This window comes from Pholis gunnellus, assembly GCF_910591455.1.
Source record: "Pholis gunnellus genome assembly, chromosome: 14".
Lineage (NCBI taxonomy): Eukaryota > Metazoa > Chordata > Actinopteri > Perciformes > Pholidae > Pholis > Pholis gunnellus.
Window position 1 is genome coordinate 23,968,763 of NC_136541.1, and position 14,757 is coordinate 23,983,519.

Below are 14,757 nucleotides of genomic sequence, written 5' to 3' on the forward strand. Positions count from 1 at the left end.
AATAACAGTATGAGTTTCGAGAGGTTTATTGCATAAAGGAATGATTGTTAGATTAGGAAGCGGAAGGGGTAAAGGGTAGAGGGATGAAGGGGAGTAGGGTAGAGGGATGATGGGATGTTGGGTAGGGATGAAGAGATGAAGGGATGTGGGGTAGGGGTTGAGGTAGAGGGATGTAGGGTAGGGGTTGAGGTAGAGGGATGTAGGGGTGTAGGGTAGGGATGCAGAGATGAAGGGATGTAGGGTAGGGGTCGAGGTAGAGGGATGTAGGGTAGGGATGAAGAAATTGAGGGATGTAAGGAAGAAGAAATGAGGAGGGTTTGTAGAAAGGAGGTTAGGCGATCGATGGGGGACCGTTGGTGTCCCGTTGGTGTCTGGTGGCTGGCAAGAACAGGGGGAACAGAGATGTTAGGATGGGGGCTATCTCTTCAGAAGCTCTGGCGGTGCAGAGTCCCCTGTCGTTCCTGTAATCCTGCAAGAGAGAGAGAAAATAGGAAAACAAAACGGGGTTGGTGGGGAGGGATGAGAGAACAGAGTCGAAGAGGAAGTGAACGTGTTCGTTGAGCTTAAATACTTGTGCGGGGGAAATGAGCCGTGTTCTGGGCGTGGTCCCGTTCCTGAACAAAGTTTATAAAACTACATGTAAAATCATTGGAAAGAATGTTTTTCAACAGCTGAACAACTTCTTGACAAGGAAGTATTTTGATTTCTTCCAATCAGGTTTTACACCGCACCACAGCACGAGACTAGTTAAGGTCTTCAATGATATCAACTTAAACACAGACAGTGGCAGGAATTCTACCACTGTCTGACATATTTGCATGTCCATTCATGATGTGTTTCTTTTACACTTTGTCTTTTGATGTAAAGCAATTTGAATTGCCTTGTTGCTGAAATAATATAAACTTGCCTTGCTAACTAACTAGTACAAAACGCTTCTGAAGGTAAGACAGTAGCTGGTTTCAAACCAGTTTTTACACCACTTCTTTGTTTGTGATGCGTCTTGTGTTGTCGCTGTGCACACAGACCTTCTTAGGCTGAAAACATTTGCATCGACTTGTCTTGAATTGATGACTTTCATATCCTGTAGTGGCAGGTCCACATTTCAAATGTGGGAGGCCACATGCAATTTTAGGTTGCACCAAAAAATATCAAGCACAACTTTTACATATAGCTCAGGAGGCAGAGCGGTCGTCCACTAATCAGAAGCTGCAAGCTACATGTCAAAGTGCCCTTGTTAAGATATATGAACCCCAAATGGCTGTGAGGAGGTGGCACCATGCTGGCTACGTGGCTAAAGGCTAGAAAAGCCAAACATAAATGCAGTCTATTTATGACAATAAATCAATTCCAATAAACACAATAATACTCATTCAGCGTCGATACATGTCATCACTGCCATGAATGATTAAAACGTCCCCTGTCTGGTGATAAATGTGGGGTAAAAAAAATGTACAAAATGATTTGCTAAGGAAGGCAAGACCCGGAATACCCTAAGGAGATGTCAGTACTCTAAACGGCTGCTGACTATTAAACTATTGCCTACCATGGCTAGACACACAACTACAAGCTAGATTACCTTAACTACTGCCATGTAACAGCAGTAAGAAGGTTTGTAAGGCACAAGCTTGCTTGCTTCCCATTTCTTGCTCTTGTTTTATTTAATTGAGCGAGTGGGAATGGATTAATTAATGTGTGCCAATTAATACCTATTAATAACTATGTTGAAATATAATTTGAACTTTTTAACAGCAACGCTGGATGGAAGAGTTGGCTTCCTGCATCTTATCTTGCAGGCCTCAGGAATATTGCCTCCAGCAAGTGCAAGTTGTTGAGTGTGTGTCTTTGTGTAGAAATGACAGACAGACGTTGGGTCTGTGACATTCATACAATAGATTGTTTATTTTATGTGTGTGTGCGTGTGTGTGTGTGTTGAGGTGCTGTTGTCCACTGCAGTGAGGGAAGGAGGGGGCGGACTGGAGCTGTCCTGACTCGCTACAGTGAGACTCGTGTCTTGCGCCATAAAGCGGTCTGGTGGGACTGCTCTGCTAGTCAGACTGGTAGAGCCAGCATTATGTACTGAGGTGGAGTTCAGTTGAAACAGAGAGAGAGAGAGAGGCAGGCACCGAGAGGTGGGGTTTAGCGCAGCTGACTCTGACACAGAGAAACAGCCCGTAGATAGTAACCAAAAAGTCCGATAGAGTAGAAGAAATACACGTTGAAATTGCCGCGAAGCGCTGGGACTCGCTTTACCCTCCCACGAAACTTAATAAGTGAGAACTTTTGAAGCGACATCCACACTGCCAGCCTCTGCCTCCAGGTAAGCTCGTTGAACCTCTTTTGAATTATAACTTTAACGAGCAACATGTCCACTAACCGAAACTCTTTCTGAAACAGTCTTTAAATCAAACCTCCTTTTTTAGAAAAGTAACCACAACTAACGAGCAGCGTGAACTCCCTTTTTGTCTTTAACACACTCTCGCCTTGTTCAGCGTGTCTGGAGCAGAACACCCTCACTCTGTGCTCAGAGCCGGACTAACGAGCCGCTGAGCAAACACGTTCTGCGGCTGTTCGCTGTCATGTCGAGCTGCGACACACTGACAGGCGTGGTGCGCCAAACTCCCGTTTAACTTCTGGCAACAAGTAAAACATGAGCCACCACATCCAACATGACAGAAGGAGCGATAAACTAACTGTTACTGTTTACTCCGTTCGGCCTCGTTCCAATACACCAGACATGAGTTATTTTATGCCAACTTGTGGAATTGCTTTCTATACGATTCCCAGCAGTCTTTTTTGGAGTGGTGGTGATGAACTGTAAGCCGATTGTATAGAACTACTTTTTTTTGATAATTGTATGGCGGAATAAAACGTGTTTCCTAAAGCTACACGTTGTCCTCTAGGACGCCACATATCACAACAGAGTCTCCCATCATGCAACTCCGGGGAGGTCTGTGCACCTGCGCGCACCTGTGCGGGCCAATAGATTGGCCGAATCGAGAGAAACTTGGATCTTAGTTACAGTTGAGATTTTGTTTGTTTGTTAATTCATTAAGATGAGACATAGTAATTACAGTGTGCCAACTCTCAATCACAATCTGTACTAGCAGTCTGCCTAGAAAGGACAAACTCCATGCTCCTGTTTTTATCTGTATCAGATGTATTGTGGTGCTTTGTTGCATAGGTGTGGCTGATAGGATACAGTATGATTTGATTATAGAAACAGTTGTCATATCGTTATCGAAATATTGACACAGCGTGCTCGACTATTTACTGAAATATCGACGCTCACATCAAAGCCTCTTCACCGCTCTTCATCGAATTGATTCCAATAGTTAGTCAAGTTAAAAGCTGCCGTTTCATTAATAAGATAGACATTTTTGTTCAAAATGAAAGAAGACATAAAAATGTCCCGCTTTACTGTGAGCAGGACATTTGAGGGGTCAGTCATTGGGATTTTGAAAACTGCCCTAAACCCAAAACATGTGTCGGGTGTGTTACAGTAAATACACCTGTTTATTATTGAGCTGAACAGTTCACCTTAATATACAGCAGAGACTACTTCAGGTTATACAGTACGAGACACATCAACATCTTTTCTTTCGTTATGTTTGGGGCCCAGCCCACATGCTGTGACAGCCTGTCAGACTCTACGAATGCAGTCCTGCCAGGTCGGAGAGGAAGCAGTGAGCAGGCTGGTTGTCTCGCTATTATTTGTGCACCACCACACAGTTATTCCTGTCACTGAATCAAATCAGAGTTAGTGGTAAGCTACAGGTGTCCTACCTTTTTTAGAGGAATTCTGGGGGAAAACAGCCTGACAAACCTGAAAGGAGTAACTTTGCTTTCGTACTGAGGCTCCAATGCTGAAATCTTAGATCACCAAAGATAACACAGAATAGCAAAATCATAAGATTATAGTCATTACGCTTTCGGAAGACGTGTCAAACGTCAGCATTATTAGCTTTTCTTTAGAACAACACTCGTTGAGGTTTGTTGGAATGGAACATAAGTTATTATCCAGGACGGTCGTCTTAACATGTACTTATACCGCTCTGCTGTAGTGACGAGACATTCTTCTGCCGCCGGTCTGTGACTTTGGCACGTGACGGCACTAAAAGCCCATCATCAGTCATTCTGTTCAGATTCAGCGCGAGGACAAAGTCATCTGGCTCGTCCGCTACCCCTCAGCTCTGTAATTAGTGGTCCTCATACCTACGTTGTGTCTCTAAGATGGGAACAAACTGTGTGTGTCACAAACACAAAATGCAGGTTTTTTGTTGGGTTGCACAACCGTTAAGTGTGCGTGGGTTCCACATCTTTGGTTTGGAGTGCCTCAGGCAGTCCACAGTTGTTTCCCTTCATGCAGGCAGCTTGCAGTAGTTTGCTGCTCGTAGTGTGACGGAGCCAGACCGATTCACTTATAAACACAGAGTAGCTGCTTGAGTGACGACCTGTCGGCTGTGGGACCTTTCATTACCACCACCTCCACTATGGAAGCTCCCTCCCTCACCACGGCACGTGTCAGCATTAATCACGTGAAGTCATTTTCAGGATGTTTGTGTGTGTGTGTATGGCATATTACATGCACATTGTAAAAAAGAAGATGAGTGACCCTAAAAGCCCTTCATTAGCTGTGTCACACACACACTCGTCCTCTGCAGCTTGTATTGGTGTGTATTCTCTAAAGGTGGGGTTGTATGAGGTGCTTATCCATATAGAAGATGGAGGTGGCCACGCTCCCGAGTTTGAAGAAACAAACAGGAGTAAAATGATATTGCTGTGAAAGAGGCCTGCAGCAAAATGTATTGTAGACACCTAAAATACACTTTTAAGTGTACGCTTTGCACCATACTGTATTTTGGAATAATTTCCCCGACTGAAATGAAAGGGAAATTTATCCATACTGTTTTTGTAAAATGAGTTGCTTTGAAGAGAGCATAGATAGCGGCTTCAGTTCTTTGTGGGCAAGGTAAAGCCGTGAACCTATTGTAAGAATAGCACACACTGAACTGAGGCTCACCTGCTAGTTCTCCTGTCTGTTTCTATTCCTTTAAATGCTGCTGGAAAAGTCATTATGCAGACTAAAAAGCTGTTCTGAGTGTGCTGTTTATTTACATCATAGTCCATCTGCGGGAATTTCTCGTTGGTACTAAATGGAACGGTACTAGATGCACCAATAGGAATGTTCTTGACCGATTCTGACTTTCTCTCTGATCACTATAATGGACAGCAGGGCTCCACACTTTGTTCTGTCTATGACTGTGACACGGGTGCTGTTGTCAGACCCCTCAGCACATACCATCATGTCAGTGTGAATTGATGGTGCTGGTTTAATCTGGTTTTAACACTAACCTTTCCTATTGTGTTGTGTAAATGCTCTACATAGCTGTGTGTACCCATGCTGGCACAGAGGACAGTAGCTTGCCGACCCCTCTTCTAGAGTTGTGTTTTTACATTTTTACCAACAAAAAAACATGTAATATGAACTTTTAACATGTAATGGCCTGCACTGCTATGAAATGTGCTTCACGAACATCTTCATTGACTTCAGCTGTTCTGGAGACTGTTGTTTATTGTCACCTTGACACTTGACGTTACTCTTGCAGTCGAGATACTTTACATGAACACATTTCTATCTGCTGAGGTGATTTAGTTACCAATATATATCCTGAGGTTGCATGATATACTTGTGAAATATTTTGTTTGGAATAATCATTGTAAAATGTAATGTTTTTAAATATTGTTAGAATTACAAATGTAGGCTACTTGTATGGCCTTAAGGCCTACAGCTGTCCCTTCAATGAGTCTTGATGCTTATCTGGAGCTCTGGTTGTACAGGTGAGCTCTGAGTCTTGATGCTTATCTGGAGCTCTGGTTGTACAGGTGAGCTCTGAGTCTTGATGCTTATCTGGAGCTCTGGTTGTACATGTGAGCTCTGAGTCTTGATGCTTATCTGGAGCTCTGGTTGTACAGGTGAGCTCTGAGTCTTGATGCTTATCTGGAGCTCTGGTTGTACAGGTGAGCTCTGAGTCTTGATGCTTATCTGGAGCTCTGGTTGTACAGGTGAGCTCTGAGTCTTGATGCTTATCTGGAGCTCTGGTTGTACAGGTGAGCTCTGAGTCTTGATGCTTATCTGGAGCTCTGGTTGTACATGTGAGCTCTGAGTCTTGATGCTTATCTAGAGCTCTGGTTGTACAGGTGAGCTCTGAGTCTTGATGCTTATCTGGAGCTCTGGTTGTACATGTGAGCTCTGAGTCTTGATGCTTATCTAGAGCTCTGGTTGTACAGGTGAGCTCTGAGTCTTGATGCTTATCTGGAGCTCTGGTTGTACAGGTGAGCTCTGAGTCTTGATGCTTATCTGGAGCTCTGGTTGTACATGTGAGCTCTGAGTCTTGATGCTTATCTAGAGCTCTGGTTGTACAGGTGAGCTCTGAGTCTTGATGCTTATCTGGAGCTCTGGTTGTACATGTGAGCTCTGAGTCTTGATGCTTATCTAGAGCTCTGGTTGTACAGGTGAGCTCTGAGTCTTGATGCTTATCTGGAGCTCTGGTTGTACAGGTGAGCTCTGAGTCTTGATGCTTATCTAATTTATCCAGGCAGATAGCTCAACACGTTCTGACACGTCCATGTGTTGACTAAAAGATGGCTGGTCCTTGTGTTCACTTTGTGAAATTTGATCTGATTTCTCAAAAATCCCTACACGTCTTTTAGTTTTGTCTTTGTGGAGTTGGCACTGTAAACTGTTCTGACAGTGAAGATGCTGCCTCCACTACTGTGACTTAAAAAGCAAGGTTCCAGAAAATGGACTTTAACATATAAAAAAAGCATAGTTTAGAAGAATTGACCCGTTCCCTTGCAAAGTAAAGAAGACAAAGTTTATAGTGTACATTAGCGATGTCCCGAGCCAATCCTAATTTAACAGAATGAAAATGAAATGAAGGAAACGAAAGTCTATAAATGTCCCAAATAAACCCATTTCCCATAAAAGCTCACTCACAATGTCGAAGTCAAACAAAAACAAACTACATCATCAGACCACCTGCTGCAGTGTGGCTCATTGTAATGACATAAAGCATGATGAGCATTCATAGTTTACAATTTTGTATGTAATTCATATTAACGTACTCTTAAATAGACCCTGGATTTGTGCGTTTACCTTGATTTATTTGTAACTAACATTTTATATTATTTATATATATATATAGATATACAAGTGGTCTTTCTAACTTGGGGCATGTGGCGTGTGGTCACATGATGGTCACAAAAAGTTTATAGCTAAAAACTCTGTTTACATGTCTCGGGGTTGGACAAAGACAGACCAGTAGACGCTTTAGAAACAGGAGGTGTAAATATTTTGCAGCCAAATCAAATAGTTTACAGGATATTTAACCTTTGTTTCATGATAATACATTTAAAACTTGATTTCTTTCTTTACAGGGCTTGTATGAAGGCAATAAAGTAGTCCATAAATATGAGCTATGAGTTAACAGATAATCACAGCTCCTCCTCGGCATTGTGGAGGCTGGTTTATGGCTTTTTGCCGGTTACACTTTGATTCTTCTCAGAACATTTTGTTTGTACGCCCTCTGCAGTTTCGGAGAATAATACAAACAAACGGCACATTGAGCATAGATGACTTTGTACATGCTCGGAGCTTGTGTGCCGTGTGCCGAGGCAGCACCCACGGAGTGCAGGAGAGGGCTTAGCATGCCGCCCTGAAGGGCTCCGGTGTGGAGAGCCAGGGTGGAGGATGGGGTGGTGCCTGTGTACACAGCCTGAGGTCTGCCCGTCAGTACCCAATCACGGGATGGTGTTGTCAACGGTTCTGAACTACACACACATACAATCATGTGGAAAAACTAGGACATCCTATGTAATTTTTGAAGTAATATACTATCAGTAGGCCTTCAGAATTCTTTCAGCTGTGTGATGTTTGAGGTGTTTCTTGGATGCACGGTTTCAAATCACAGCATCGCAAGAGGATTAAGAACCAGGCTCTCCTATGAAGCGTTCTCTGCAGTTTGTGTTATTCCTCATTTGACATGCCTTTTCCTGCAACACTTGTCAATTTCCGCTCATTACATATTACATTACAATAACTATAGATTGCCGTTACTGAAGTACGCAAGTTACGTAACAAATACATATTTGACATGGGGAACGAACAGCGGTCTCCTGGGTTAAAGATTCGTGAGTCTGTGCATAACACACAATTATTTCATGGGGCATCTATGAATTACGGCGCATTATTCTACGTAGGTATAGCTACGAGTGCTGAATGAGACCAGCCTGGTATCATTTGTGTGGGGAGAAGCTCCATCCTCTAACTCCATTGTACAACTGAGTGGACTGTGTATTTCTGTAGTCCAACAACTCCAACAGAGACGTCTTCTTTCTCGCTTCGCACCAGTTTAACAGGAGTGGTGCTCTCCTGTTAAACTCAAACTCCTCAGTTTATAAAGTGAAAGCTTTGTGAGTAAAAACATGGATTGGGATCACAGCCAAATAAACGCCATCGAGACATTTATATGTGCTACATTACGAGATAGCATGTTTATTACACAACATAAGGTTAAAAGATATGACTTGATAAATGACCAAATGCCAGCTAAGACATTCTCATCCAATGCACGAGGAGTAGTAAGATGAATACAACCCCAGCTGTGCGCATTGTTAGCACGCTGGATTGAACTGCAGTGGGTGCTTTATGAGACAATGGGCCAGACTTTATAGTTGTTTCATCTCCTTTTGTTGTAATTTTCTGTGTCTTTGTGGTGATTTGTGTGTTTTTTGGTCTTCGTAGTCTTTTTGTGTCTCTTTTTGGTTGTTGCCCCCCCTTTTTTTGGTTATTTTGTGTGCACAGATGGTAACAGTACATGTCTTTAGTTTTTTTCCAATGTAACTGCTTTGTAAGGGTTAGAACACTGGTACGACTACTGCATAGCATCAACCGACAGACTAATGAACTTGTCTTCTTCACTCACCATCACCTTGTGTCTGTGCTGCTGTGTGTCGGCGTAAAGCTACCATGCAGAGCACGTTTGTTTGATCGGCAGGCGGCAGCCGACCCATAAGTGCATCTCTATACGATCTACCGGTCAGCGCGGTATATTCAAAGTTCATACCGGTGAGCTTGCTATACCTTTTATACCTTCCTTTAATTGAATCTAAATCATTCGATATATGTCCCTGTAGTGTAGGTTTATCCCAAAGAGCCAAAGTAACAGGAGAATGATCAATCCTAAACCTGTCCCTTTTAAAATGATTGATACAAACACGATGGAGGCAGAGCCTGGATAGCTTGGTCCCCTCGCTACAAAAATGTAGATTGTTGTCACTGAACACATGGTGCTGGTGCACCTTTTTGAAAAAAGAACCAGAAACCCCTGACTAGGATAAGCGGTTGCAGATAATGGATGGATGGAAAAGAATATTATGTAATACAATTCAATATGATACAGAGGTTCTTCTTCTGCACACAACACATGGGAGACTACCTCTAACAAACTCTTGCTCTTTTCTCAAGTGCAAAAAACACAACTCCATTCATCTTTATTTAATAACGCATTAAACGGTGAAACAATTTAAGGATGTAGGACTAACAATGAAGCACAGTGGAGTGTGCAGTAGCTACTGCCAGCTACCAGTTAGCTCAGATGAGATGGATTTGTCCCAGAGGGAGATTTATTTCCTCAGTCAGTACATAGAAACATGCAGATAAACACATAAAAAAAAATGTATGTTGCTCTGGATTATTATGTGCATAATTTGGTCTCTACTCTTCAGTCTCTCTTCATCAGGCTTCACAAAGCATGACTGGTTAAATGCACACCGTTTAAATATTGACATTAGGACAGACAGACACAGCAGCCAGCTGATATCCAGTATGGTGTCTGTCAAGAACAGTTTCGTCATCATATCTCGGCATCTGTACAGATGCATGAGACTGATGCTCAGCAGCGGAACACGTGTAGTGTGTGATGACAGATGAAGGTTCAGAGTCCTGTGGATGTGTGGCCTGCTAGCCGAAGGCACTATCCAGCCCAGTGTGGCTTCCCGTGTCGTTTCAGCATAGTGACTCAGTGTTTATGTGCGTGCATACGATCGAGTCTGCATGTGTGCTTGCGTTCGTGCATTTGTGCACACGTCAGCTTGCAAACATCATTTTCAGTGGCCGTGCATCGATGAGTGTCTGCTTTCAGGACCACGTTACACGGCTGGGCTGCCAAGAGGAAGTCCACATCAGACCGATCGCCTCCGATCAGCTCACTGATCCATACACACAAACACGTGTTCGCTAACCTTAACCATTCCAACCACACGCCGTACCCACTTGTTATCCGCAAAGAATTCCTGTTTATTTCAACTTGTATTTCTGTGTTTCGTCTCTTATCAGTGATGAAAACATTGTACTTGCAGCTCAGTATGACCAGGTTTCAAAACCAAAAGCAGGACTCAAAGAGACCTGGCAAGGAAGGATCAGACAGAGAGGCACGAATCAGACAGTCAGGTGATGGCTGGAATGCTCAGTTCATTGGGCTGCTATATAAACTGCCAGCATATATATACTGCAAGGTGTGCAGTAGGGTGGAGGAGATCAGGTGACGGGTAATGGTAGGAATGCTGGCAGGGCAGGGTCTGAGATGACAGGAGAGTGTGAGTATATGGCGATAGAGCAGATAGGACATGTGGAACTAGAACCAGGTTGACATTGTAACAGGTCGTCGAACCCTATGGACCAAGCATTGATATTTAAACATTAACCTCTGTAAATCTGGTGATTCTGGCTAACATCATGTCATCCCTGTCCAGTCAGTTGCCTATCAACTACAGCTCCGTGGTGTTTTTTTGTACTAAGTTGGTGAAACTTCTAGTTATTACGTAGTAGGTGTAAAGTAATCTCTGCAAACGTATTCTGCAGAATGTGTCGACAATGGGACAAGATTTTGGTATCGGAAGCGTTCTTTGAAATGAGCTTGTAAACTGCAGCTGTATCTGCCGGCTACACCGGAACCCCCAAAAATAAAGCCCCAGGTCCCCAGAGGCTGATCGGCTCCATACGGAGAACCGATGGGTTCCAAGGTTGGAACTCAAGAAAAACTGGCAAAACTGGCCTCTGGTGTGTTCTGTTGTCTCTTCACCTCAAGTAGACTCCTTTCTTTATCTTTCTATCTTTGACACATCTGCTCTATATAAAAAGCTTAAGGAACAAACTCTTCAACAAATGTATCTGTAAACAAAACATGGAGCACTGAGCTCAAAGCCAAAACACATAACTGCTGCATGTCATCAGATTATAGTCCAGGCATCTTACAGAGAAATGTGGGTCAACTTCACACGGATTGCAACAAAAACAAACTGGATTTTGTGTCCTCGGTATGTTCTGACAGAGAGACATATACTGTTGGTATTGTATGAAGTGAAAGTTTGGAAAATCGCGTAAATATGATCCAACCAAAATGCCCTTTCAGCAATATTTAAAAGCCTACATTGTTGTACATATTAGATTTGACCATGTTGTATTTTTTTCCTTGATGCAAAAAAACAAACACCTGAATATCTGGTCTTAATCAACCCAGATCTGGTCTTATTCTACCCAATCCTGGTCCTCTTCCACCCAGATAGGTCTCGTTCTACCAGTCCTGGTCTTACTCGTCTACCCAATTCTCATTCTATTCATCACAATTACAGAGTACTCCAAATCTAATTTATTTTGAATACATGTAGCATTTAGTCACGGCCCAACTGTGATTAAAACCCTTTAGGGGAGCGATACGTGTAAAATAGCTTTCGTTGCAATCTGTATGAGATCCAGTTACATTATGACTGGACTATTCATATTGAAATGTGACCTCTGTCTGTCTTGGAGTTGAAACTGTGGTGTTCTTCAGCTGGTAGCAGTTGTGGACAGTAAAGTGCTGTGAATGGGTGAATGTTAAAGCACTTTGAGTGGTCTGAAGACTAGAAAAGCACTATAGAAGTACAAGTCCATTTACCATATGCAGATAGAAACAAACATTTTTTTTTTTTTACCATATCATAATCATAAATCCCATAAATTGTTATTTAATGAAACACTGCTTCAATCCATAATTGTTGGTGTTTAGCCTTTCAAAAACAACATTTCCACTGCAGAAAACCTGTCACCTGTCACACCTGTCAGGGAATGGGAGATTGGTTTAATTCATGTTCTGGCCAAAACACACCTATGATTAATTTAGAGACTAAATACAACCCTTCTGCTCCTTCTGCGTCTTACTGTGCTCCTTTTGCCCCAATTATGCGCTGAAAAGTGGAGTTGGACACGCCCTAAATGCACTCGGTCCATGCACTTTAGATTGTATAAATAAAGCCCTTAGAGTCGATCGGTTGGGACTAATCTATGTCATGACTTTTAAATTATAGAAGGAACGTGTCCTGCTTTTGGTATAGGATCAGAAACCCTCTGTACCTCCTCTTATGAACCCTCAGATATCTGGGGCCCAATATGTGTCTGCTGTGGTACATCTGTGGAAAGCAGACTTTTTCCTCCTTTAAGCGTACACAAACAGATAACAGCTGTGGCTGGTTCAATGAAAGATCTGCTTTTTTTTCCACAAGAAGAATGTATAGCCCTCATTTAAACTCCTCCTTCTGTAGTCAGTACAACACCAGTATGGCTCCACCAGCTCCCTCCAGCCAAAGCAGTGCCAGCATTGAAACCCAGTGTCCCAGTTAACTGCTACTGAAGTGCTGACGTAGTTTAGCTGGTTAAGACATTTTTTTATTCTTACATTAGTGTTTTATTTCCTCAGTGGTGGACTATTAGCACTCTTATTTCCTGTTTTGTATGTAGCCTTTTAATAATCTTTTAAAAGCAGTCCCTTTCATGTTATATTCCACTGAAATGCCAGTGTAAGCCACTGAGTGAACTGCCCTGAGCTGAAGAGAAGAAAGTGAACTAACTGTGTCCAAGCCAAACACTGCATTTCTTTTTTATTATCTACTGGTATTAGAATATGCCACCAGGTGACAAGTATACTTGGCTGCCGAAGGCTGCTACAGCTAGAGACACACTGACAATGTTGCCAAGCACTGCAGATGATACAGACATGTGAGTGCTGGTTGTGACTAATACATAGGAATGAAATAAGAAGTCCATGAAGCTGTCCTGTGTTGCCTGACAGCAGTGGAAGAAGCTCCTGTCAAAATGTTTGTCTCCTTGTAACAACATCATATTGCCCTTAAAGAGGAAGCTGTCTCATCATCATCATTCAGGCCCACTGTCCTGTTCTGAATGTCCATGCCACCACGCTCGCTGCAGGACTAGAGTCCCATAGAATCTTAGTATTATTCAGTCTGCTCTCTTCTTCTTTTTCATTGCATCCAGGTGAGGACTCCCCGCTCCACTGAGAGCCCCCTCTGTGTAGGTGTGTTGGGCTTGGTGGAGCAGCAGGACCCTCTGGCTTCAGAGACTATGTCTGCTGGAGACGTGCTGCCCCCGACAGTACCCTTTACAAGGGGCTGTAAAGCCAGATCAAGTCTACCTGTGGGCCGCTCAAGTAGCCAGACCAGAGAGAGGCAACCTGGTAGGTAGACACACCTACACAAGCACAAGGCTAACACCTGTAGTCTTACTACCAGTACTTATACGTCTTGAGTTTAGGCCAGAAGGAAATAAGCTGCTAGCACCACGGTGATATCTCACTATAAAAAGATTTGACATATCATTAACCTTTGCCAACAGATATGACATGGATATCCTGTAGAGCCTGCTATGTGTTGAAAATATGGTCGAACAGCAAAGAAACGCAGTAGTGTGCAGTAAAAAGAACACAGTAGAGTAAAGTAATAAAAACACAACAGAGTACAGTAAAGAAACAGTCCACATCAACTATACAAGATTTAAAAAAACCACTAAATACTAGATTATCACTTTCAATATCACTCTGTATATCACCGGCATTGTGTTAGAGTCATGTGTGTATATATATAAATAAATATACATCACTGTGTATTGTGTAATACTGGTTTGTATACAGTGTTATGTCACTAGGTTCTTTCAGATTGATGGATGTGCTGTGTGTGTGTGTATGTCAGGTGTGTTGTACCTGCAGTATGGGGAGGAGACAAAACAGGTGAGGATGCCGGCTGAGATCAGCTGTCAGGAGGCTCTGGAGGCTCTGTTTGTCACCGCCTTCCCTCATCAGCTCACCGTGAAGATGCTGCAGTCTCCCAACATGGCCATCTACATCAAAGACACCAACCGCAACGTCTACTACGACCTGGAGGACATCAGGTGAGGCCTCATGATGCAGTAACTAACAGTTAAACTGACATACTGTGGTCCATCAACATGGGATCCTCCTAGATTACTGTGGGACAGAACAGGGTGAACCTAGAATGACGTATGTACAGTCCAGTCAGATGTCTCAGAGGACAAAATGGTCTCTGATGCTTTCTTACTAATAGATGCTATTTAGTTTAGCAGATAAACAAAACGCTGTTCAATGGTTCAACCAGACTGGCAACTGGAAGAGACAAAGATCCTCTGAGCAACAGTTGAATAAGAAGAGAAGAAATCAGCCGTCATTGGTCAAACGAACTGGAAGCTTGGATTCAAACAGGAACAGCTTCCTGTTTCAGTGTTAATAGTTTTCACAATAAAAGCAGTCTAGAACAAGCTGGAATTAATAGAAATAGACGGTTAATCTAGGGTTGCGACTGTTGGAATACCATCTGAACAAATCACAGATTAAACCTCTTCAATCAGAGAGA

The 14,757-nt window shown here is 42.8% G+C and overlaps 1 protein-coding gene across 2 annotated transcripts in view; it reads left to right on the top strand.

The window, feature by feature from the left end:
* Positions 1 to 2,112: 2,112 nt before the first annotated feature.
* Positions 2,113 to 14,757, top strand: part of LOC306706352 (sickle tail protein homolog) — a 56,859-nt gene continuing 44,214 nt past the window's right edge. For both annotated transcript variants that reach the window (XM_079173393.1, XM_079173394.1), the window contains exons 1-3: positions 2,113 to 2,317; positions 13,370 to 13,568; positions 14,080 to 14,278. In XM_079173393.1, the coding sequence (XP_079029519.1) occupies positions 13,457 to 13,568; positions 14,080 to 14,278 (311 nt within the window). In that variant the 5' untranslated portion in view covers positions 2,113 to 2,317; positions 13,370 to 13,456. The remainder of the gene's footprint in view (positions 2,318 to 13,369; positions 13,569 to 14,079; positions 14,279 to 14,757) is intronic.